The 23,809-nt window shown below is 34.6% G+C and overlaps 1 protein-coding gene across 1 annotated transcript; it reads right to left on the bottom strand.

Annotated features, from left to right (window-relative positions):
• Positions 1-3,360: 3,360 nt before the first annotated feature.
• Positions 3,361-23,486, bottom strand: LOC103706923 (polycomb group protein EMF2B). The gene is given in 26 exon segments (XM_039115299.1): positions 3,361-3,783; positions 3,785-3,797; positions 4,283-4,329; positions 4,331-4,373; positions 5,024-5,055; positions 5,057-5,104; positions 5,409-5,491; positions 7,476-7,525; positions 7,687-7,800; positions 8,100-8,149; positions 8,151-8,257; positions 8,381-8,426; positions 9,042-9,101; positions 9,187-9,240; positions 9,334-9,386; positions 11,149-11,213; positions 13,278-13,396; positions 13,472-13,531; positions 15,759-15,898; positions 16,510-16,578; positions 16,707-16,866; positions 16,977-17,085; positions 19,864-19,919; positions 20,075-20,228; positions 20,432-20,589; positions 23,263-23,486. Coding segments are annotated over 25 exon segments (1,929 nt in total). The 5' UTR covers positions 20,467-20,589; positions 23,263-23,486; the 3' UTR covers positions 3,361-3,621.
• Positions 23,487-23,809: the final 323 nt, after the last annotated feature.

The following is a 23,809-nucleotide window of genomic DNA, read 5'->3' as shown; positions in this document are numbered from 1 at the left end:
ACCACACACACACACATATATATATATACATATACATATACATACACATACATTATATCTTTGCCTATGTGCACATGCATGCCCCACCTATGGTTTATTATATATTTATTATTTAAAAATAATATTTGTATATGCACATCTCAAATCATCTTTACTTACAAGTATATTCTTATTAGGTTTTTAGCTAATGATGTAAATAAATAACTATAAGATAAAATGACAATTATTATTTTTACATCGATACAAATATATATTTATGTTGTACTTAACTAGTTGTATTATAAATTCGATTTGTGTTGTAAATGCTATGTATTTGCATAAATTTTTCAAGGATGTCAATACAAAAAGGTGATAAAGTTATTTTGATTACTCGAAATAGTTATTTATTTATACATGCATCCAAAAAACTAACATGCAGATTATTTTTGTAAAATAAGAACAATTTGATAGTGTATATGCAAAAAGTGATTTTTTTAACAGCAAAGATATAAATAAACTATATTTGCAAGAGTATGTATGTGAAAATCTAATAATTTTGGGATGTTCCATCACTTACCATACCTTAACTTTTTTCTTAATTAACCTGAATTTTGTATACAAAATACTCAATATGCTTAGCATATATATTTTTAATATCTGATGTATATTTTTTTAGATCACTACTCATCTTGTATTTAGATCCAGGGACAAATTCATCAAAGAACCTACAAATGTGGTATATTTTGAAAAAATAATTTTTTTATTGCAGCAATTAAGTGAAATTTTTTCTGCAAAGTCCACTTTAAATAATTAGTTTATTTTTTATGCTACAGAGATTGTACGTAACCTTTCTCAAAAAGGGAATGCAACTTCAAAAATTGGTTGCACTTGACTTAAAAAAAGAGAGCGAACTTTGATGTGATGGTAAAATTATTCTATTATGATCTAGAGATTAAAGATTTAAAACATCAAAAATAGACTCTCTCCGAAAAGGGCTCGGGGATTGGACCCCTTTACTGGACTTTAAAGAAATTGCATGCAACTTTAGCAACCTAATATACTTAGGCCTTGTTTTGGTGAGTTGTTGGCAGTAGAGCTTTTAAAAGTAGAATAGAGCTTTCTGAAGTAGAGTTTTTATAAAAAACTGTTTGCTGTTTGGTAACTATATTTCTAAAGTGCTATAGCACTTTACCATATGTTTGGTAAACAAATTGAGAAAGTACTTTTGTATAACAAAATTACCAAAAAGGATATTACATATATAACATAGCATAATAAAACATAATATATATTAATATATAAATATATGATATAGTATAATATTACTGTATGTAATATAATATTATTATAATATAGTAATATAACATTGTATACTATAGCATAATAATTTAATATAATATTAAATTATTTAATATAACATATCAATGTATTATGATATAATTTAATATAATATTATATTTATAGTATAATACAATAATAAAGGTAAAAAATATTATAATTATTAGTGTACATTAATTTTTCATAATATAACAGAATATTAAATTATTTAAACATAACATATTAATATATTATGATATAATATTATATTATATTATATTTATAGTATAATACAATAATAAAGTTGTAAAATAATAATAGGAAACAAAAAATATTTTTTTCTGGCACGGAAGGAGTCTGATCCACAGCTAGGATTTTTGTTAGGATCCTATCAGATTTTTAGTGTTTATAAAGAGGTAAAGTATGTAATTATATATTTTCTTATCAGTAGTTTGGTCAAAAAAAACAGCTTTCCGATAAAGCTTAAAATAACTTTTTTGAAAAGCTCCAAAATAGAGCTTTTCCCAAAATCTATTTTTAATTTTCTAAAAAAGCTAAAATAATTTTTTCAAAATTTTTACTAAATACCTTTTTTCCATCCAAAGGTACTTTTATTTTTTGCCCGCCCAAAACTCTCCAAAAAGATCTTAAATGTACTCTATCCTTCAGTTTGGTGTTACATACTTCATGATCTTTCACACTCAACTCTGTCATACTTGACATATCGTGCCATTCCTTACGCTCAACAATATTATATCACAGCATCGCATGTTTTTCTATTATTCTATAAAGCATTTGTTATTATTTCTTTAAAACAAAAAAAGGAAAAACGGACAAAGACATGCAACGGAAGCTAGATGGATGAAGTAAGAACTCCACAATTATGAAAAGTTTAGCATCACCCACCTGCAGGTAAAGAGGAACTTTAGATGAATCCCTTTCATGTGTAGCGACTAGATTAATTTGGATTCCAGTCCACTGGGACGAGTGGTCCTGACCTTGGGAGCAAGGCCGGTGGTTATCACATAATAGTCACACAATACTATATATATATACACACACACACACACACGGTATATGTTATGTTATAGATATATGTATACATATGTGTGTATATATAGACATATATGCAATATATACATATACATATATGTATACATTGTATATATATATATGTTAAATTATGTATACTAGAGAGAGAGAGAGAGAAGAAGAAAAGTATTAATTAGGAGGTTGAGAAGATGAGTTAATGTGGAAGTGTAAAAAGACATAAAATACCCTTAAGAGTTATAAAAAACTAAAGATATTTTTGTCTACGGAAAAATAGTAGATTAATAACTTACCGAGAGTAGGTTATCAATCCCCTATATATGTATGTATGTACGTACTTATTCAAATAGCAATTTTTGCAAAATCATTCATAGAATTTTGAATACTTATGAAAATATACACTTACAAAAATAATAACAAATATTCAAAATTTAATAAAAATAATTTAGTTATTTTTAATAAAATATATAAAAAATTAATATTATCACTTACTTGGTCTCATGTTAACATCAAATAAATCACGATGTTTTTTATAAAATTCTTGCCTTAACAAACAAATAACAACTCATCATTTACAAATCACTAAAAAAAATCTTTACTAATCTAAGCATCAATAATTAATTTAAATTTAATATATTTTATTTTTAAAAAATAATAAAATATATAAAATATTATAAATTTAATAATAATATAAATATCAACATAAATACTCTTATAAAATTACTATTTACATATACACTCTTAATTTTTTTTGCATATCTATCTATATGGATATTCCCGTCATTTTAATTTTAAGCCATTTATTTTTTTAATAATATTAGATAGTATGAATACATATTGAAAAAAACCATCCATACAAAATAAATATTATATATATATATATATATATATATGCAAACAATAATTTTACAAAAATATTTATATAATTTCATATATTTATGATGATATACATGCAAAAAAAACCCTAAAATAAATAAGAACAACTTTTTTTTCACAAAAAAAAAAGAAGAAAGATATCAAAGGTAAATCACTTGTATTAGAATGAATGACTATTTCACTTTTAAGTTCTAAAAAATATAAATATTCATGTAAAAATGACATGATACACTGCAGTACATCCCCTGTGAAGGCGGCTTCCTCCCCATCCTTTCCTTAAAACCGTCCTATAATGAAAACAATGAACCCCCCATAAAACAATGATAATCCCACTGCTTACATTTATATTTAGGGAAAAAAAACGCCCCAAAAAATTGAGAGGGGCATGGGATTGGCAAATCAGGTGGCTTCAATTGCAGGAATGACCAATCTAACGAGCGAATCAAGTTTTTCAGCTTGGCTTGGGATCCGAACTCTGATGCTGAAATCTTTCAAGATTATATTACAATTGTTCATGGTCCGTGCATCAAGGGAACTATGATTCCAAAGTTTAATCATAAATTAGCCTCCAACACCTGCTCATGCAACAAATTTGCTGTCAATGAACATATCACCCTGATGGATCAGTTTAAAACACAGGAAAAAGAAAAACTACAATAAACATATCAATAAAAGTTCACCGGCGAAGACTATCTGCCAGTGGTCTATTTTATGCATGAAGGAATAGTAATTAAAATATAGTAGTAGGACAAGTCCTTTTAATAGTCCCTTCTTGAATTAGCTGGTCCAGAAGTTGCAGCTCGTAATGCACAGATGCAATTTGGATACGAAATGTATCCGTACAGGGAACAGCACAATAGATGTTAACTTAAAGCGTAAAAGATAAGCATCTAAAGAGCCACGTTCAGCGGTGCTAAAACATTTTGCACCGTAGCCTTGAAGCAAAAGAATCTTGCCAGCAATGAGAGAAGAGAAGAAAAAAAAGACGACCAGAAAAGAATAGGATCTGCAAGCATATGCACGAAATCCTCAGGCAAACCATCATACAACAGAGACCTACCACAGCAAAGCAGGAGCTCGTACAAGGTCATGTCCATGAAGCTCGGAAGAATGCCTCGCATGCCCAAGGAATGTGGCCATCTGCCAGCACCCTGGTAAAAGAACAGGGTCATATTTTTCATTAGAACCAAAGTTCATAATTTCATGTTTAAACCAACATTTTCCAACTTAAATTCAGCTGCAAAGAAAGAACCAGACAAGGTGGCTATTGCTTAACTGTCCAACGTAATCATATTTTCTGGTACAATCTCCCCAAAAAAAAGCTACAAATTTGTGGTTTCAATAACTCACCAGTATCTACAGAAACGGAAAATACTGGGTGTCATGGATTATTGTGCAAAGGGGGAGCATATCTAAACAAATACATTTACTGTATATGATATTTACCCAAGTTATTTTATACAGGTTAACAATATTTAGTGTTATTCAGTTACATCCGAAAGCAAGATCCTAAATTGACCTTTATGGCATCCAAATTTTTTTCAATTTGTACAATGCCAGTTATAGCAATTGACATTTCACAAAGCCCTGACATTACTTCATAATTTGCTAAATCCCACAATCAATAACAATGAACGGTGCAATTGTGCTACAATGTGATGATTAGGAAAACATGAGAACAGAAACCAATAAAATTAAACAAAATCAAGTCTAGGGTTAAGATTAATCCTTAGACTTAAATTATTAAAAAGCAAGATCAATGCAAAGAAAACTACATGAATTTGAAAAGATAAATCCTAACCTTTGCTTCCTCACAAATGAATTCCACAGATGCCATAATTTGCTTCTCATCCTTTGTCACATCCACAAAATCATCGAGCATCTGCATCATGTTATGGTCATCATAATAAATACAATATTTTCACTTTATGTTGTAAGAATAATAAATACCAGTACGCTGAATGTGATAACCAAAAGAGTGCATATTATATGGAACCGGTCTTAAATGAGAGAACCAGATTTTCAAACCAAGCAAAAAAAGAAATCTTAAAGATGATTGACTTGGCAATTATGCAAGCAAGTATAAGATTCCACACACACAGAACAATATATCTTTCCCGTTCGGACTGAAATAAAATTCAAATAAAAGAAGAAAGGAATAATAGAGCGTAATCGTCATATCTTACCCTTCGATCTTCAAAATCAGCAATGTCGTCATCAACTTCATCTTCACTGTCCCGATCTGAAATACTTGCTCCAATGCCATTGGCTTTAACATAATAAACACATCATTTTTAACCAAATTTATCATGTCTAAGAAATACAAAAGAGAGAATTTTTTATTAAAAACACAACAGTTAAATGTTAAAAAGAAAAAATAATAACCTTAGGCCTATTTGGCATCAATTTTCATTTTTTTTATTTTTAGAGATAAAAAACAGATTTCTGTTTCTGTTTTTTCTAATATATTAAAAAAAATGTTTGATATAGCCAATTTTTTTAAGAACAAATAATGCGATGGTGGCGAAGGTGGTGGTAGTAACGGTGGTAGCAGCAGCAATGGCAACGACGGTGGTAGCAGTAATGGCAACGACGGGTGATGGCAATGGTGGTGGCGGCAACGATAGTGGCGGCAGCAGCACTAGCAATATGGTTGGCGCGACAATGACGGCGATAGTGTGTGGTGGACATGGCAGCAACAATGATGGTGACAATGGCAGTGGTGATGGCTGATGCACTAGAATGTGGTGATAGAGACAATAACAATAGTGGTGTGGTAGCAGAGGCGGGTAACAATAGCAACAACAACAATATAATAAAAGAAGCAACTGTGGTTGAGTTGGTGATGGTGGTAAAAATATAAGCATCGTTTTTATGACAAAAAAAATGAGTTTCTTATTTTTGAAAATATTGAACGTAAAAAGTTTCTTTTTTTTAAAAAAAATGAAAATAACTTTAAAGATAGAAAATAAGACAACAGCACCAAGCATATTTTTTGCCTTAGTTTCTATAATTTTATTTTTTTTAAAAAAAAAAGAAATAAGAAATAAAAGTAATGCCAAAGAGACCCTTAACAAACTCACTTAGAGAAAAGCTCAACTCCATTATATCTCGCTACGAATTCAGCCATATTAATAGATAAAAATACTTCAAACAATAGTGTATATACGATGAATAACTAAGTTAAATCAGAAGGCACATAGATAAACAGTATAAGCTTGAGAAGGAAATGATGCAAGTCAAATATATAAAGTGAATAAATTTGAATAAGCATAAACACAAAGCCCCCATAGAAGCAAAATTACAGCATTCGATGTCAATGAAGTAAGCCTGCATAATCACTAATATAGAACAATGCACTTCTCCTTATAACACCACCTCTCCATTGCCCATCATCATTGGGTGCCTGCAATCTAGTGGCACAATATCCTTCACACTGCCAGCCATTGATCACCAACCAATCTAGTTTCCCATCTTCATAATGATCCTTGCTAACATCGTTGGCCTATTACTGTTGTAAATCTCGATAATGCCATTTTGTAGGAACAGCTGTTTGTCGTGTCACTAAAGGTACTGAAAGCCTCTTGACTGCATAATTGCATGTGGCCCAGGGAAGCGACATCTTCTACCTAGGATTAATCACCCACTGTGGAATCTTCTCGGAATCTCAAACCTGCAACTGCTTCCTAAGCACTTCCTAACTGAAAAATGTTCCTAAATTGTCCACTTACCTGCACCCGCATCTGCTCCCACACACACTCCCAATTCTAGCAACTAAGATGTGGCCCCCCGACCACCATGCAATAGGGCCTACGCCACCTTTGTATGTAGACAGGTTGCATGGTTGGTGACCAAGTAGCACGCAAGCCCCAGGTAGCCCCTCCATTCCTCTATAATCTTTTGTTTCTAAAATTTTCATCGAGCTTTTGCTAGATTTTCTTTTTTATCTATTATTATGAATTTATTTATCTTTTAATACTTTTAAATAGGAACTTCATAGATGTCTGCCCAAATGGCTACACAGCACTTAGGCACTATGCAGTACCTTGGCCACCTGAATACTGCAGCCACTTTTGGAACCTTGATAAGGTGAAGCATCAAGTTTTCAAACTGATGCAGTAGACTGCACTGGCAGATAGAAGGTAAAATATCAGCTTAAGTCTGGAAAGACAAAGACCCACACTAACTAGGAAAATAAAGAAATTTTTAAGCCTAGATCAATAAGTGATCCAAAGAAGAGAGCTATGCATCACCTGGGCTCCTGTGAGAGTGAAAGAATTGGCGCTTTTGTAGCAGTGCACGGCTGTAATGCAAAGGGGATCAGTAAAAAATAAAAACTTTTTCACATGTTGGCTCTTATTGATGTAAGGCTGTTGAGAATTAAAGGCAAGTATTGCACAATTAACTAGGTATAACTAAAACAGTTTTTTAAGCCTGCACAACCTACGAGGTTTAGAAGCCCACCTTCTGGGATCAGTTCGTTCAACGGATAGTTTACGAGTCTTTGCAAATTGCAGCACAGTTGGAGGTGCTAGATTGCTTCCAGATCCAGGTTGAGCACAATCATTACTGATAGAGCTTGAGCTGTAGCAGCACAAACACCTGTGGTATCAGGGCTCGATGAGCCAAGTTCTGTGCACTCTGCAGCATGATGATTCTCTGAACCAATGCTTTCAGATTTATGCCTCGCAGATAGCAATTGGGTTTCACTGAACAATGATTTGTGAAGCTTCTCTTCTTTACAAGAGACACTATCTGGTTCATAAATAAATATTCAGCCTATGAGTGAGAAATAAATAAATGTATATCAGGAACTGAATGAGATGCATACCATTATAACCATTCATAAGTGCAACATCTGTCGGATAGGCAATGGCCTGTGAGAGGAACATGTGCCATTTTCCTGCTGCGCATAATCTTCGTGAGAAACCTTCTTGGGCTGCTTCTGGAGATTCTGACTCCAAAACATGTGGATGAACATGGCTTACATTCTGAACCAGATTTTTTTGATCTTCGACGCCTCTTAAACTTTGAGCTACCAATAACATTCACATTTTCAGTTGAAAAAAAATTAATGAATTTATAATATGTATCCATGCAAATAAAAATCTGCTACAAAATTTCAGCAAATACTAAAATAATGTGGCAGAAAAATTACCAGAAAAAAAGGTTTGCAACCTTGGATCAACTCCATCAGATATAACCTACAAAGTTATGATTTTAGATAGTGCAAAAATTGAAATGGAAAGGCTATTTAACCATGACTTTTCCAAAAGTTGAGGATAACTGCACATCCTTTCAGTATTATCTGAGCAACAATTGATATATGCTCAAGAGTTAATGCCTCTCAATAACATCTTTGGAAAGAAAATATGCAGAAGAAAGTACTCAAATATTCATGAAAGCTCTGTTTAGATGCTACCTTCTTCAAGAAAAGAGAACAAGTTTTGTTTGTTAAAGAGACATGAGAAGCATTTTGCAATCAATTTATTTATGTATGTTCTCAGCATAGCATGATACAGAGACCTTTTTGTCCATGTCATTATCTATTGGAAGAGCCTTATTTCACTATTTGCATCAGAATTCAGTAGAAACAAAAACCAAATCCTGTAAACTTGGCTCAATAAAATATGAAAATTACAACAAACAGAGTATGTATCCATTTCATGCAATGTATCCTAAAAATAGCTAGAAATATGCCAACTAATATCGGCAGGCAGATTATTACATGGTAGTATTCTGCTTCAAACATCATTCTACAACTTTAGAATCCATGAAAAATACTATTTAACATATTTCAATGATGATGGAGTATTAACCTCAGATCTCCATGTATCAGTCCTCACAGAAACATTCACAGCTTGGTACTCTTCGGTTACCTGCACGTAAGTCAGCAACTGGTTCATTTCAATGCTCAATGGGTGATTTAATGAAATATGACTGAGATCTCGGAAGTTTACCAACCCAGAACTCAAAATTGAATAGGTCATGGGAGGAAGTCAAGTGATATCTTAAACCCTATAAAGAGCAAAATTAATATAAGATATCAAGTCAACAGAGAAAACTAATGTCAGGAGGGGGAAAAGTGAGCAGAAAAGAAGAAAAGATTACCTTGAAGCTTGCACATTGCACCAAGCAAAATGGACAGGAGAAGTCTTCGGTGACTGTTTATAAGCACATGAATTGGTAAAACTTGAAATTAAATGACAAGTTGATATAGTGATGCTTCCTGCCCAACATTAATGCTTACACATGACACTCTCATATAGATTTTGCTCAATGTAACATTACATGGGAAAATATATTTTAATGTTGCATGAGAGTGATCACGTAAGGTTTCTGGACATAACACCACTCATCACCTCATGTCAGCAGCATTCTAATCCTTAGAATATATGGAAGAGAGAGAGGCTAGCCAGGATACATGTAGGAAAACTCCAAGCATGTTCAAACAGTCTAATTTGGTGAGCAATTCATTAAATAATATTTAAAGTGCATGAAGTACACATTCTATTGTATCAATAGGTACCATTTTATGAGCTTGATGATGTTATTGGATTTCTCATTGCTTTGGCTGGTTCAACTATAGGTTATGCATCACAAAAATAATAGATCTAAGTAGACTAAGTGAGAGAAAAAGACAGGAAGCACTACTTTTGGATGTTGGTTAAGAGGGATGTGCCAAATATTATTTTCAGTACAACCATCAGTCAAAACAATAAGCTAGTGAGTCATTAAATTGCAGCCAGTGTATTTCGTATGTGCAATTACCTGAATTAATTAGACAGTTGAGTCAACATACCAGCACGATCCTGAATTGCTCCATTTAAAAATATAGTTAAGCATACCTACTAATCAGTAAGGCAGACAATTTCACTGAGTAGATCAACATTTGATCTTAATAAAGATTTTTATTATAGTAATACCACAATAATGTAATCAAGGGTGCGGGTGAGGGGATGGAAACAAGGGCAAGACTCTCATTTAGGTAAGCAAGTAACTCCTTAGCAGATTAATAGAGGAAGATGTGACATACACGATAAATGCATCAATTGCAGCATAACCAAATTTCAACTCAAAGTAACAAAAACTTGTTAAATTTATAGCCCTTAATGGCTTTTGCAACACATGTAAGGGGATTAAGAAATATATTCCAGGTGCATGCCACATAATAAACAGGATGTATAAATAAGCATGTGACATTTGCTGGATTTTGAACTTACATTCCCTTTATCATCCAGCTATATTGTAAAACAGGTAGGTCACCAACCACAATCAATCTGGAAAGATTTCTTCTAACTGATAAATGGAATGAGCTCTAAAAAGGCATTCTAACAAAATAGAATGATCTAAATTGCCAATCCATATTATTTCCTCCATATTTTATGTTGTAATTTGTGGAGGTGAACCCCATCTTCCTTGTCTAATCAGGGAAAGTAAAAAAGAATTAGTGCATCTCTTTCCTCTTGCTTGTTCTCTCTACAAAATAGAATGCAAATGAAAACAAATCGAGCTCAATTCTCCAACTCTCCTTCCCCATCCCCCTCCCCTTCTCTTCTTCCCTCCTCATTTTTTAAATAAATAAAGTTGATCCTTTTATGTTTGTTACTTCATTAGTGGAATGACCAAGCCCAACATCAAAACACTATATGTCTTGGATCTAGAACAGACTTCCCCCCCTCCACTCTTCAACGGGAGGTTTGCAAAGTTTCATGACAAAAAATCCTTCTGTAGCATAAACTCCTGAAGAAAACCAACTATACCTAAAATTAAGTATCACATAGTGCAAGCACGCGCACTCACACAGAGAGATGGAAATATGTCACATACAAATGAAGCATGCCTGCACAATGGTACAAGCGCCCGCCATGCGCGTACGCGCGCACACACAGAGAGAGATAGAGAGAGAGAGAGAGAGAGAGAGACCTTCAGTCTTTTGCAGTGTGTTGTTGTAGTATCTATAGTTAAAGAGGACATTTCCTGTTCTCAATCTAGAGAGCAAAAACAGATGGGTTAGCAACAGTATAGATCCGGGCATCTGATATTTACAATAATCTAACTATTAAAAAGATAGTACATTGAAAGTGACAAATATTAGATAAAAAATGAACTTGATGAATCACAATTAACATTGACAAATAAAGAAGGAATCATGCTTATGAGCTAATTATTAATTACATCTGATTGCCTCAAATTTATATCCGGGCCTAATAGTAGCACAAAAGTTCACCTAGTAAGTTGAAGAAGTGCATAAAATAGTTCTGTTTAGTTTTAAATTTAGCAAATAATAAAGGATGTCCATATTTGACCTTAATTATTTTTAAACTATACACAAAATCATTAGGTATATTGTTCAAAGATCAATATTAGAAGAACATTTACATAGTGCATAAAACCCCAAATAAACTTTGAATTTACATGAGTATTGCTTCACCTCCTGTTTCATTTACAACCATAAAAAATAAAAAAGGATTTGCACCTATAAATTCCTCGCTCTGAATTATGTCTAAGACTCTCCCTCTCCACATATCCAACAACTAATATCAAGAAGAGTGGCTATGGCCTTAAAAGATTATGAATGTATTACTGAATCATATACCTTTTTATGTTCATATATGGATAACTAAAATACAAAAGTACGCAATTTAAAATGTAATCTTTTTGCTGGTGTACTCAAATGCTCAACCGAATCTTTTCCACCTTCCTACCAACCAAGTTTCTAAACATGTCAAATAAACTCCCAATTTTTAAGAAAGTTTTTTCATCATTAGGGCTCTGCTATTCTTTTCTCTTTTTTTTTTGTAAGATATTGAAAAGGCAGTAAGAATGTCGACAATAGCACAACAGTACTGCTATGGAGTTTGTCCCGCGATCACCCCTGTCCCGCGATTATCAAAATCAACTTCCACAAGACTTCCCCACAGATGAATGAGGCCCTCACTTACTATTTGACTTTGCAATGGCAAACAAAAACCAATTTTAACAGAAACTTGAATTTAAGATCAGACATTGCTCCCTGTTCCTAATATCCAAACTAATATATACATAAAACCCCACAACGAACAAACGTTCATTATTAAGAAGTTAAAATTCAAAAAACATACAATGAGTATGACATAAAAGCCAAAAATTAAATTATATATAAGCCTTGTAATTCTGAAACTCAAAAACCAATTATCAAAGGAAACTTGTATACAACCCTGCAATGAAAACTAAGGATGGAACCTTTAAACTTTTTAACTTCCAAACCTAAGAAACTAAAATCCAGAGGCAGTGCTTTTCCACTACATAATGTGAATGGACATATTTACCTTTGCTGCTCAAGTGATTCTCAGTATATTCCCAATAACCGCAATAAGCATTAAATATGTGAATAAAAGTTGTTTAACAATATGACCCCACTCTTACTTTTCTTGAATTAAAAAAAAAGGGGTAATCAAGATATCATCAGCCGCACCACAACACTGCATCATGCTGTACATTTAAGCATATCTGTGACCCTTGTGGGGCATCTCTACCGCCTTTCACTCACATGTGAATAGCATGTGTTATACTTTTTTGTATTATGGCAGACATGCATGTGAATGTCTATAACACTAGACACTAGGACTTCATAAAGAAATCTTACTCTTTCATATGTAAAACACCTTCTAAAACTCAAATTGTTAAAAAAATGCCCATCTAGTCCTTTCTCTCTTAACCATACAATCCATTTAATAAGCCTAAAGATAGAAGACAAGAAAGCAATGGTCTGTCGAACTTCATTTAAATTATTTAGATGGTATATATCTTTTTCTACAAAAATATGATACATGATGGATGATGAACATCATATCAGAATTTCAAACTTGATTGAGATAGCATAATCACTAGTTAAATACAGATAATCACCTACTGAGATATAAATATATGTATACACACATATATGTATATATTACAGGATCATTTACAAATTACACAGAATAAAATACCAAACATCTACAAATTCATTGAAATAGGTAAAAGTCAAAAGGCTAAATAGTTAAAAATGACATAGTAAGCAAAAATCTATTTACCGGATAATATGGGGTAATGATGATGTTGGAACATCATCATATGAGTAAGAATCATAAGGAGACGTCTCTCTTGCTCCAATCTCTTGCGCACATATACTCACTTGCACTTGATATGAATTCTTTCAGTAAAGAAAGTCATTAATCAATGGAGGATCAACAAAAGTTGAATATGTCATATAGGGGCATGAACTCACCATAAAGTCAATGTTATGAAAACGAAAAGTCATGCAGTTGTTCTGGTTCAAAAATTTAGGCTGCAAAAGAAGACAGTGCCAATACATGTAATGAGCATGTAGAACAGATTAAATAATAAAGAATCTATACACACAAAGAAACTAGTGGGAAAACAATAATATAGTACATCATTCTATTTGGCACACTTGCTAGTAATTGAGCAATACACAGTGCCTGGTCCAGGTCGTGATCCTTTCAACCAAACAAAGTGTGGATTTGTTAGATGATACATATCCAGAAACTGCTGGTTTGACATGATGCGGCAATAAATTCAAAAAAAGGCACAAGAAAGTGGTACTGCATGATTAATAAAAATTTGCCCTGTCGCAACATAGCAGCTTGGCCAATTTGGAACTTAAGATAATGTAAAACAGGTTACAAAGCATCAATCTTGTCAAGATGGGAACATGCTGGAAATATCCAGATACATGTTCCAATTGACAGGACCATCATACAGGCATTACATATTTGATTAGCCTCGGCAAAATATCGTATGACAACTTACAATATAGCCCCTTAATTATCAGGCATAAGAGGGTTCTACGTATCTACTGAAACCTAGTTCACAGTAGATATGACACTGCTGTTTAAACACTACTTACTACATCAGGGAATTTTTGACATATTCCTCAAATGAGAGCAAAGAGTACAACAGTAAAAGTCTGTGAGCATGTCATGGAAAGCTAATGTCGACCAATATTGTTCATCTGATATAGACTTATTACTCATAGAAGATATTAAGAGAGCTCAATTAGTACCAATGTAAAAGTCATACGCAAATACTCCCTTTGACAAAACAAAACCCAATTTTCTTAAGAAGTATATGTTCGAATTTCATCGTAAGAAGTACACTGAACAACCAAGCTTTACTGCTTACAGACATAATAATACAAGACAAAATGGATACTATTTTTTAATAAAAAGAAAGAAATATGGTTCTGGCTCCCCAATATTCCTTTAAAGAACGTGCACAGCGCTGGGGACAAAAACGAAGAAATAAGTAGATAATTTCACATAGGAAATCATTTAACTTCCCCAGCATGTAGCCTCCTTAAAACACTAAGTTAGATTACATCTAATAACAGTTTAGACATACCTAGATCAGGTCTCTAATTTCCCTTTAAGTAATGATTATATCAAAATATAATTATGTGGAAACTATGATACATAACCACGTTCTGCTTTTTTTTAGCAGTGTACTGCATGCAGCCTTGCAGAATCTACGTGAAAATATCAGACATCCCACATATATACAAAAATAATTAATAAACAAACATCATTTTTTAAGCACTTAATTTGTCATAATCATATAATGAGTATATGTGCCAGTATTCCTTACACAGTTTGTTTGACAAAAGCATACAATGAGGGTATACTTCTAGTGAAAGAAGTAGGCATGGTGGATTATTATTTATTAACAGTTAACTTCATGACTATATGGGAATGAGTTATAAATGCATTATCAACTTCATAACCTTACTAGAAGAAATTGTGGAAAAACTTGGTGCACTTCTTTACGGGACAGATTCCATGGGACAGCTGATGTGGTATACCATTTTCATCAGCATGGCACCTCAACAGATCAGCACTCAAATTGCTAGTCTATAAAACTAAAAACAGAAAGATTGATATCGAGTATGCTACTGGTTAGATTACATCTAATAACAGTTTAGACATACCTAGATCAGGTCTCTAATTTCCCTTTAAGTAATGATTATATCAAAATATAATTATGTGGAAACTATGATACATAACCACGTTCTGCTTTTTTTTAGCAGTGTACTGCATGCAGCCTTGCAGAATCTACGTGAAAATATCAGACATCCCACATATATACAAAATAATTAATAAACAAACATCATTTTTTAAGCACTTAATTTGTCATAATCATATAATGAGTATATGTGCCAGTATTCCTTACACAGTTTGTTTGACAAAAGCATACAATGAGGGTATACTTCTAGTGAAAGAAGTAGGCATGGTGGATTATTATTTATTAACAGTTAACTTCATGACTATATGGGAATGAGTTATAAATGCATTATCAACTTCATAACCTTACTAGAAGAAATTGTGGAAAAACTTGGTGCACTTCTTTACGGGACAGATTCCATGGGACAGCTGATGTGGTATACCATTTTCATCAGCATGGCACCTCAACAGATCAGCACTCAAATTGCTAGTCTATAAAACTAAAAACAGAAAGATTGATATCGAGTATGCTACTGGTACTTATGTATAACATACCTCCAAACTGCTCGGGTGCATATTAACAGTTGAAAGCATCTCAGCTTTATGTCCTAAACTCAAGGTCACACATTTCTCCAATGATGAACAAAGCGAATATATTGGTATTTTTCCCCATAGGCAATTCCCTTCAAGTTCTGCTATCAGAAAAAAGACAAGAAAAAGAATACAATAATGTACCATCAGTCACAGGAATTTGGAGCATTCTCTTCTTGTCCTTGGTCCTCACTAGAAATATTCAAATACCAATTTTAGTTAATAATCAAATAACAATCAAAGACATGATTTGCGTGTATAAGCAGAAAAAATTAACAAATTTGCAAACCTAAAGATACTTTATGTTCTGGAGCAAAGTCTTCCAACTGTGAAGGAATTGAGGACTTGGAAAAGTGGGAAAGAAAAACAAAGCAAAGGGGGAAGGGTGAATGAGGACAGACTTTAATTATTTGATGCCTTAATCTACAAAACAAACATGATTTTGTAAATACCAAATATTTACCAATATAATCATGTAAAGAGATGCCAAATATAACGGCATTTTGGGGGGCAAATACTCAACATGGTGAATAAGAGTTAAGATAATATTTGCCAAGTCTTCAGGTTACCAAAAGAATTATGTATGATATAGAAAGCTTTTAATAAAATAAATTGTTATAATAGCATAAATGCTTGCATAAAAAAAATATTCATGGCAAACATTATACATTAATAAACATATTCCTAACTAATTTTGCAACTAATATTGTCTTACTTGGAAAAGAAGTGAGTTCCTCATGGTCCACCAATAGATGATTTTCACCGGAAGCACCTTTTGGTTCCCCTAGAGGAGTTTAAAATAAAGTTATACTACGCATTTATAAACAATACAGAATTAATATCACATGAATTCAGCGGAATGAAATCAGAGACTACTAGATCAAATTTACATGCATAAAATAAAGTCTATACCATTGCTGATGAGGATAATGTTGAGATTTCGAACTCGCGCATCAGATGCTTGCTTCTTAATCTCAGGAATAACAAAATTGGCTTCTACTTGATCTTTCTTTCCATATTCATTGAAAGTGGTTATCACACAAGCTCGACTGAGTTGATATACCGCAGGATGCTGTTTGTCATTTATATCACAAGAGACAATAAATATTCAATAAAAAAATTAAAAACAGCTGACCTGAAGCATAGATAAGTAATTTTGTCCCCAAGTGGATAATTTTATACCTCTGTAACATCACCAACAGGTCTTCCCAATAACACGTAGAGAGGAAACAAATCTTGTGGTTGTACCTCAACATTTATGCTCGCAGAAAGTGATACAGTGATTTGAATCCTACATGACCAAAGCAAATTTAATCTACTATTGTCCTATTAAGAATCAAAGTTTTTATCAGCCAATATAAGGCATATTAAGCCTTTAACATATTCATGTCAAGTAAGAATTCTAAAAACATCATGGATATCAAGGAAAACACAAAATTCTGAAATATGGGATCACTGAGTGCATAAAGAAATCCTAGGGGATTCTTATTTCTAGCATTATCCTTATTTTATGGAGATTCGGCATTAATTAAGTAGATGATAAGTTGAGAAGGTCAAGGATTCATTAGGATTTACTTTTTAAGTGGTCTAAGTCTTTGTATATGGATTTCTAAGGGGGTGTGGGAAAACCCCGCCCAAAAGATTGAAAGCTAAACCCTCGACATTAAAGCTCTCTCAATAATCAACTCTCCTTCTAATGCTCAATATATAACTATCTATAGGTAATATATGTAAAACCCTATTCTGAATCAAAAATTAATCAACTTAAGCATTTGTAGAAAACATAAAATCTCAGTCATTTTGTAAATCTAATGCCAGAGTTCTAGGAGCTGCCTGTAACTGGAAAAATACAAAAACAAAACTACAATTTGTTTAGATTCAAATCCTACTTTAATAGCAATACCACAATTAATAGCAGTTTCGACAAATTCTTAAGAGAATGGGCCTATCCGACCCACTTGGACACCCTTAATCATAGATGCAGGGAAACATGTTTCCTAATTGAAGAGGAGTTTCCTACGAAACCAAACTAAGAAATGATTGTAAAGCACGTTCTAAGAAATGCATAATTTGCGTTTTCAAAATAACCAACACAGTATTCCACTCAAATCAGAAAGGATGAGAAGGAAAAAAAGGTTTCGTGCTCTCCCTTTTTCCTCTCTTCCCAACATGTCTTGGTCCCGCTGCCCAAAGGAAGTCTAGAAAAAAAAAAAACCCATTTAGATTCTCTCCACATGAGTTATCTTTCCATGTAGGACTTATTGCTAGAGTTTCCTTCCCAGAAGTCTTATAAATCTAAAACTATTTTTAATTAGAAATATATACAACTAAGAATACGCATGAAGCCCCAACATGGACTCCACGTCCCAAAAAAAGTTACATGCTAAGCCTCACAAAAAAAAAAGAAAGAATAAAAAATATTCACCCCCTTTGCCTTTTAAAAACAACACATAGGCAACAAGTAGCGATTTTAGAACAAAATCTTGTAAGATTCATTTCTTATTTCTTATACTAAATATATCGATAATTTAAGTAATTTTGTATAGATGTTTCTGTTTCTTGAATTGTTTTTTTTTTTCAATCATTTCCCACTCTTATTTCTTGTATCATTTCTCGCACTTGTTTCCCAACCTGGCAATTATGCCTTTAATGTTTACAAAGGCAACAAGCAAAATCCCTTACACCTGTTAACAATAACCACTGATTTCAGGCCTTCAGGAAACCAAAATTCTTGGCCCTAAATCTTGTCCTTAAGCTCTCATAATTAATTTGACCAACGATATCAACATTCAGCCCAAAAACAAACCTTGGGCTCAAAACCAGTGTTAATAGTAGAACCATGACCTCTAGCAATTCCAAACTCCGTCGATCTGATTGCAATAACTATCAATCTGACAATAAGCTTATCTGATAAATTCTGGTTTCAATGATAGCTAATCCTATGGAACGCTTGTATAATGCTAGATACAACATTGATGCTCCAATCTTCAAATTCCATATGGTAAAAGTTCCACACGAGGTTTTAAGTAAAGGTGGAGAGGTGGGGCACCCCATCGTCATTAAGTGTCAAGACGGGGCAAATCGAAAAGTGGATCGAGATAGGATGGGACATCCACCATCCCAACTGTCGTGACATAGGACTTCCCATTCCATAGAAAAATATGGGACAACCCATCCCACGGTGTTTAAAACCTTGCCCATACATCTCTCTTTCAACTGAATTATATTCAAGACAGACTGCTTTCCACTGTTATCAATGATTCTTTCACTTGGATCAGAATATAGGCCTGCTGATTAGCATCAAAACAACTTAATCAAAATTATTAACTATGTTTAAGTAAATAATTTTCAAATATTCCTTGGCACCATAACTGTGAGCCAGCAATAAATTCATAAAACCTTTTCCAATCAAAGCTTAACCATTTTGTAGAAATCATAAGTTATGTAAAACAGTTTTGACACCCATAAAAAACAAGAAAGTTGGCCTCTTCTCATCAAAATAATACTGTGATCCATAAGCCAAAGATATATGAGAAAGCAAATTGATGTAGAAAGACATTTGCAGTGAGAAAAAAATAACACTTTTCCAACCAGGAATTATCATACAACTCGCATTCACCATCAAATATCATTTTAAAGTATATGGTCTTGATTCACATAAAGTCAGTCGTACTACGTATTTGGGAGGAAAAATTTAATTGAATATAAGTTAAACAAATGGTTGATAGTTACAAAAAGTAGCATTCCTTCTTTCCAGATATCAATTTGATTAGAAGACAAAAACGGTGTTCAACCAAAATCCACCAACCTTGTAGTTGCTTGTGTATTTATCTGTGTGAGCGGTGGTGGGGTTTGCAGTGTGGTTCCTTTTGTGTGTGTGTGTGGTGGTTTGGTTTTGGTGGGGGGGGGGGGGGGGGGGGGGGGGGGTGTTTGGGGAGGGGGTGGGGTGAACAATGCTACATAACTTTAAAAGATAAGGCATAAAGCAAGCAGTATTTAGCAAAGAATTAGAGAGAGATAAATCGCTTTACACCTAAAAAAGGAAATAATTATAAGACAGAATAAAAACCTCCGTTTGCGCTTGGCCTCTATCTTGTATTGCAAGCATCTCTGAAGAAATGATGGCTGCAGCATAATCAAACTGTTAGAACTTTAAAACAGATTTTTCTTTCGAAATGAAATCATTCTGCACATGACCATGGCAACAGACAGAAGGTACAGGAGTTTTTCTTAAATAAGACAAGTCACCAATACCAGAGCCCAATGGTTAAGGAACATACATTTCGTATTGCTCGGCGTTGAAGAATATTGTAAAGCTCAACTGGTTTACAATAAACGGAAAGGCTTTCTTCAGCTGCAAGTTGCTCTTCAGCAGTCAAACGAACCCGAGACTGCTGGCGGCACATCTGGTCAGCAGTCCTAGAATGGCTGCAACTGCAGCCAACATTCCCGAACATGAATAAAATCAAAATGTATGATGGTTCATTCTTTCATCGGTTAGGGCACAGGCTTCAGTCAGAAAACAAAATTTAATCAAACTGAACAAAAATAACCAAACCTATAAGGCAAGACTGCTTTCAAAAACTATTGCAATTAATGCTGGACAACCAGATATGGTGTTTAGGGTGCAAACTTACGTGGTTTCACGAACTGCCAAAGGTAAGCCTGGCATTCTGGGCAGGAGGTGGCGAAATATATTTCATAGAACTCCAAGCTTGACCAAGTATGTCGAGGGGTCATCCACCAAGAGTAACATTCACTTACTTCTTTCCAGTTACAAAGTATTTTAGCGATTCTGTAAGAAAAGTATAGGCAATGCCTTCCGTTTCAAAATATATGAGGAACAAGTATGCATAGTACAAATTTATAAGAATGCAAAACATAACGATAATTTTGAAATGACAGGACAAAGGTTATCTAACATTTTTCCTTTACGGAACATGTGCCAACCGCTACTAGCAAACAGAATCTTCGGATAACAAATTGTATGCAATAATTTCCATGAACTTTAATTATAAAGAAAGATAAAGTATAAATTCTGGAAAGGCTACATAAGTTGAACATCCAGAATCTGCTTAGGAATTTTTTATGAGTCTTTGGAATATATGACAGAAAGGGAAATCAGGAAGCAAGTTTCGCAATGGAAACAAGTTATTACTAGGCTATGAGACCATACATAAAAACAACAAAGCACTCACAAAAATAAGAAATCAATTATTGAATCAAAGACTAAAGAAGATTGCATATGTACACTATAAGACCAAGGTCGAAGCACATAATGCAAGATAAAGGATGAGTTTTGCAATACATACAATTTGGGCAACTCTCGTGTAAAATATAAATATCATGAAATGTTCCCTTATGTGGATTGCATGTGCTCAATTATAGTTGAGTATAAAGAACAATCATCCATGAACCAGCAGGCAAGGGTCACCGTCTCGGTACCGGACCCTGTACCAATGCCTCACTAGCATAGTGTCGGTACGGTAAGGTATAAATTTTTTTCAATGTACCGAGTGTCGGTACGCCATCCATACCGGTACCGGCAATGAAGCGGTATGGTACAGTACGTCCTGTACTGCCCAGTTCGGGCTAGTACGGCGAACCTTGCTAGCAGAAAGCCTACCTACATGATAGGGAAGAAACCTTATTTCTTCACTACATACCTTCATCCACGGCAAAAATGCCCTTCATGCATACTAGGAAATAGGTTTCCATTCACTTAGAGTTTCTCAGAAAATCGAATTGAGAAACAGATGTTATTTGTTTTGAAAACATACTCAAAACACAATTCTGGAAAGAGAAGAATCTTGACAAAAAGTACTAGTTAGATGAGGGCGAGGGCAAGTTGTTGACAAGAACTCTTTTCTTTGGCAGCTACTTGTATTGGGGGAAGGGGGCATTCCACTAGCCATGCATTGCTCCAGCGACACTTTGGTCCAAAAATAGGAAAGGGACAGAAAATCAGTTGGAAGATTAACTAGAGAAACCAATGAAAACTAATATTTTAACAATGTCCCCATTGGTCTTTATACATTTTTCACAAGCACTTTCCTTAATATTATTGCTTATTTTGGATCACATTTTCTTCTTTCCAAGCAAGTCTTGTCTTCGCCATCGCTTCCCATTTTTTGTTCTTGCAATGTCTTCCTTACCTGTTTCCCCCATGGTAACCATGTTTCATGTTGTTCCCAACATACCTAGCTCCTCTTCACTTTGCAGTGTCCAAGATAAGAAATCCTTGAGTACGAAGGAGAAGCAGAGAAGAAAAATCAACACCAAAGGAGGGGAAGAAGGGAACATGGATGCCAGGACCACCCACCAAAAAAGCACCATCATTAGCATTGGTAAGGCATCACCAACTGGCAACTAAGTCCCTCCCCCCCCCCCTCTCCAAAAAACACACACCTGCTCTCTTCTTTGACCACCACCTAATGTAAATGGGCTGCCCCCTTTGTTTAATCCCCTTTTCTCTTGTTTATTAAGGGCATGGAGGCTCATGCAGGTGGGTGTTGGGATGCGACGGGCATGTTAATGATGCCAACTTGAAGGGAAGTTAGGCTTTTCTCGAGACCCTCTTGCCCAATTGGTTCAGGAGGGAAAGGAGCATCTTGTAGCTCTTGATAAGCTCTTGCACTCTCTAATATGATTTGATTTAAGAGAAACCTTGATTTTCTTTGCGGCAAAATCTGTCCTTTAGGGAAAAATTGTCTGCAGAAACACGGAGAACGGCCAAAAAAGGATATTGTTTCAGATGATATTGGCATTTGAAAGAGATGAGCATGGTGATTCACTGTTAGAGTAGGTTTTTGTATCATCTTTTATCCTATTTGGTGAAACCTCTGAGCTACCTATCTTCTACCTTTCAGCTCTATGCATTTGTCGTTCAAATTCTCACTGGTTGGAATCCTTACATATTGTGGTTTTGTCGATCCCAAAGAATATTCTTTTAAGATAGCTATCTTTACTTTGTTATGCTCTTATTATGTTATTTATATGAGTTCAGAATTTGTCCTCCGTAATTTATTCTGCACTGTAGGGTCCCTGTGCATCACTTAATCAGCGGAAATGACCTAAATTTTGGGCATTAGCAATCAAACAAAGAAAAGAAAAAGGAGCATTAACTGCTGAAAACTAAGCTCCGTAATTGGAATGTATAGATAGGGTATATCTTCTCAAATTATATTCAACGTAGATAGCACTGAATGCCATGTACTGGATGAAAATATCGTGTTTTGTTGAGTATTCCTCTTTCTAGTGAGACCTGAATGGATGCAAGCACAGAACGATAGCTCTGGCTTGGATGGGATTAGGATTAGGGTTAGGGTTAGGGATCAACCGAAATCAAGGCCTTCTTTCATGGATTCCGGTAGAACAACGTTGTCGGGAACGAGATCCAAGAAGGATAGGAAGCATCAGGAGGAGATAAACTCTTGATAAAGAGAGAAGATAGGAGGACAGAACTCACCGAGATCGGAGGCTTCGAGGCTCCTCGAGGTAAGGTAGGCAGCGGAAACGACAACGAGGAGGAGAAGGAGACTGTTGGAGCCGTCAGGTGGCTGGGAAGAGGCTCGCTTCCGTCGGGAGAGCGGTGGCTAGGGCTCCGTTCTTTCTCTGGAGCGGACGGGAGGGGGGAGGCGAAGCGAAACGAAGCGACGCTTCCCTTTCTCCGGACGCTCGAGTGACTCGAGCTACTGTAGCTTAAAAAGCGGGTCGAGCTGCTGCCCGGTCTGAAAATGTTAGTGTAGCAGCCCAAACCAAGTGGATGGGCCTTTTGCCGCCGATGGGCCTGCAGCAACCAAATAGCCCCAACCCAAGCTTCGCTCTCCTCCTAGGAGGCTAATCGTTTCAACCACATGATAGCTTCGGTAAGGTAGAATCCCTGCAACCCCTTGGGCTCCGGCGACGTGCGTTGGTCACTCGTCAAAATTGACCTTCAAACATGACATTTGAGTGAGTGAGAGAGAGAGAGAGAGAGAGAGGGTGGCCTGATGGATTGGCTACCCTATGCGATA

This window comes from Phoenix dactylifera, chromosome 18, assembly GCF_009389715.1.
Source record: "Phoenix dactylifera cultivar Barhee BC4 chromosome 18, palm_55x_up_171113_PBpolish2nd_filt_p, whole genome shotgun sequence".
Taxonomy (NCBI): domain Eukaryota; kingdom Viridiplantae; phylum Streptophyta; class Magnoliopsida; order Arecales; family Arecaceae; genus Phoenix; species Phoenix dactylifera.
This window is presented reverse-complemented; position numbering and strand designations above follow the sequence as displayed.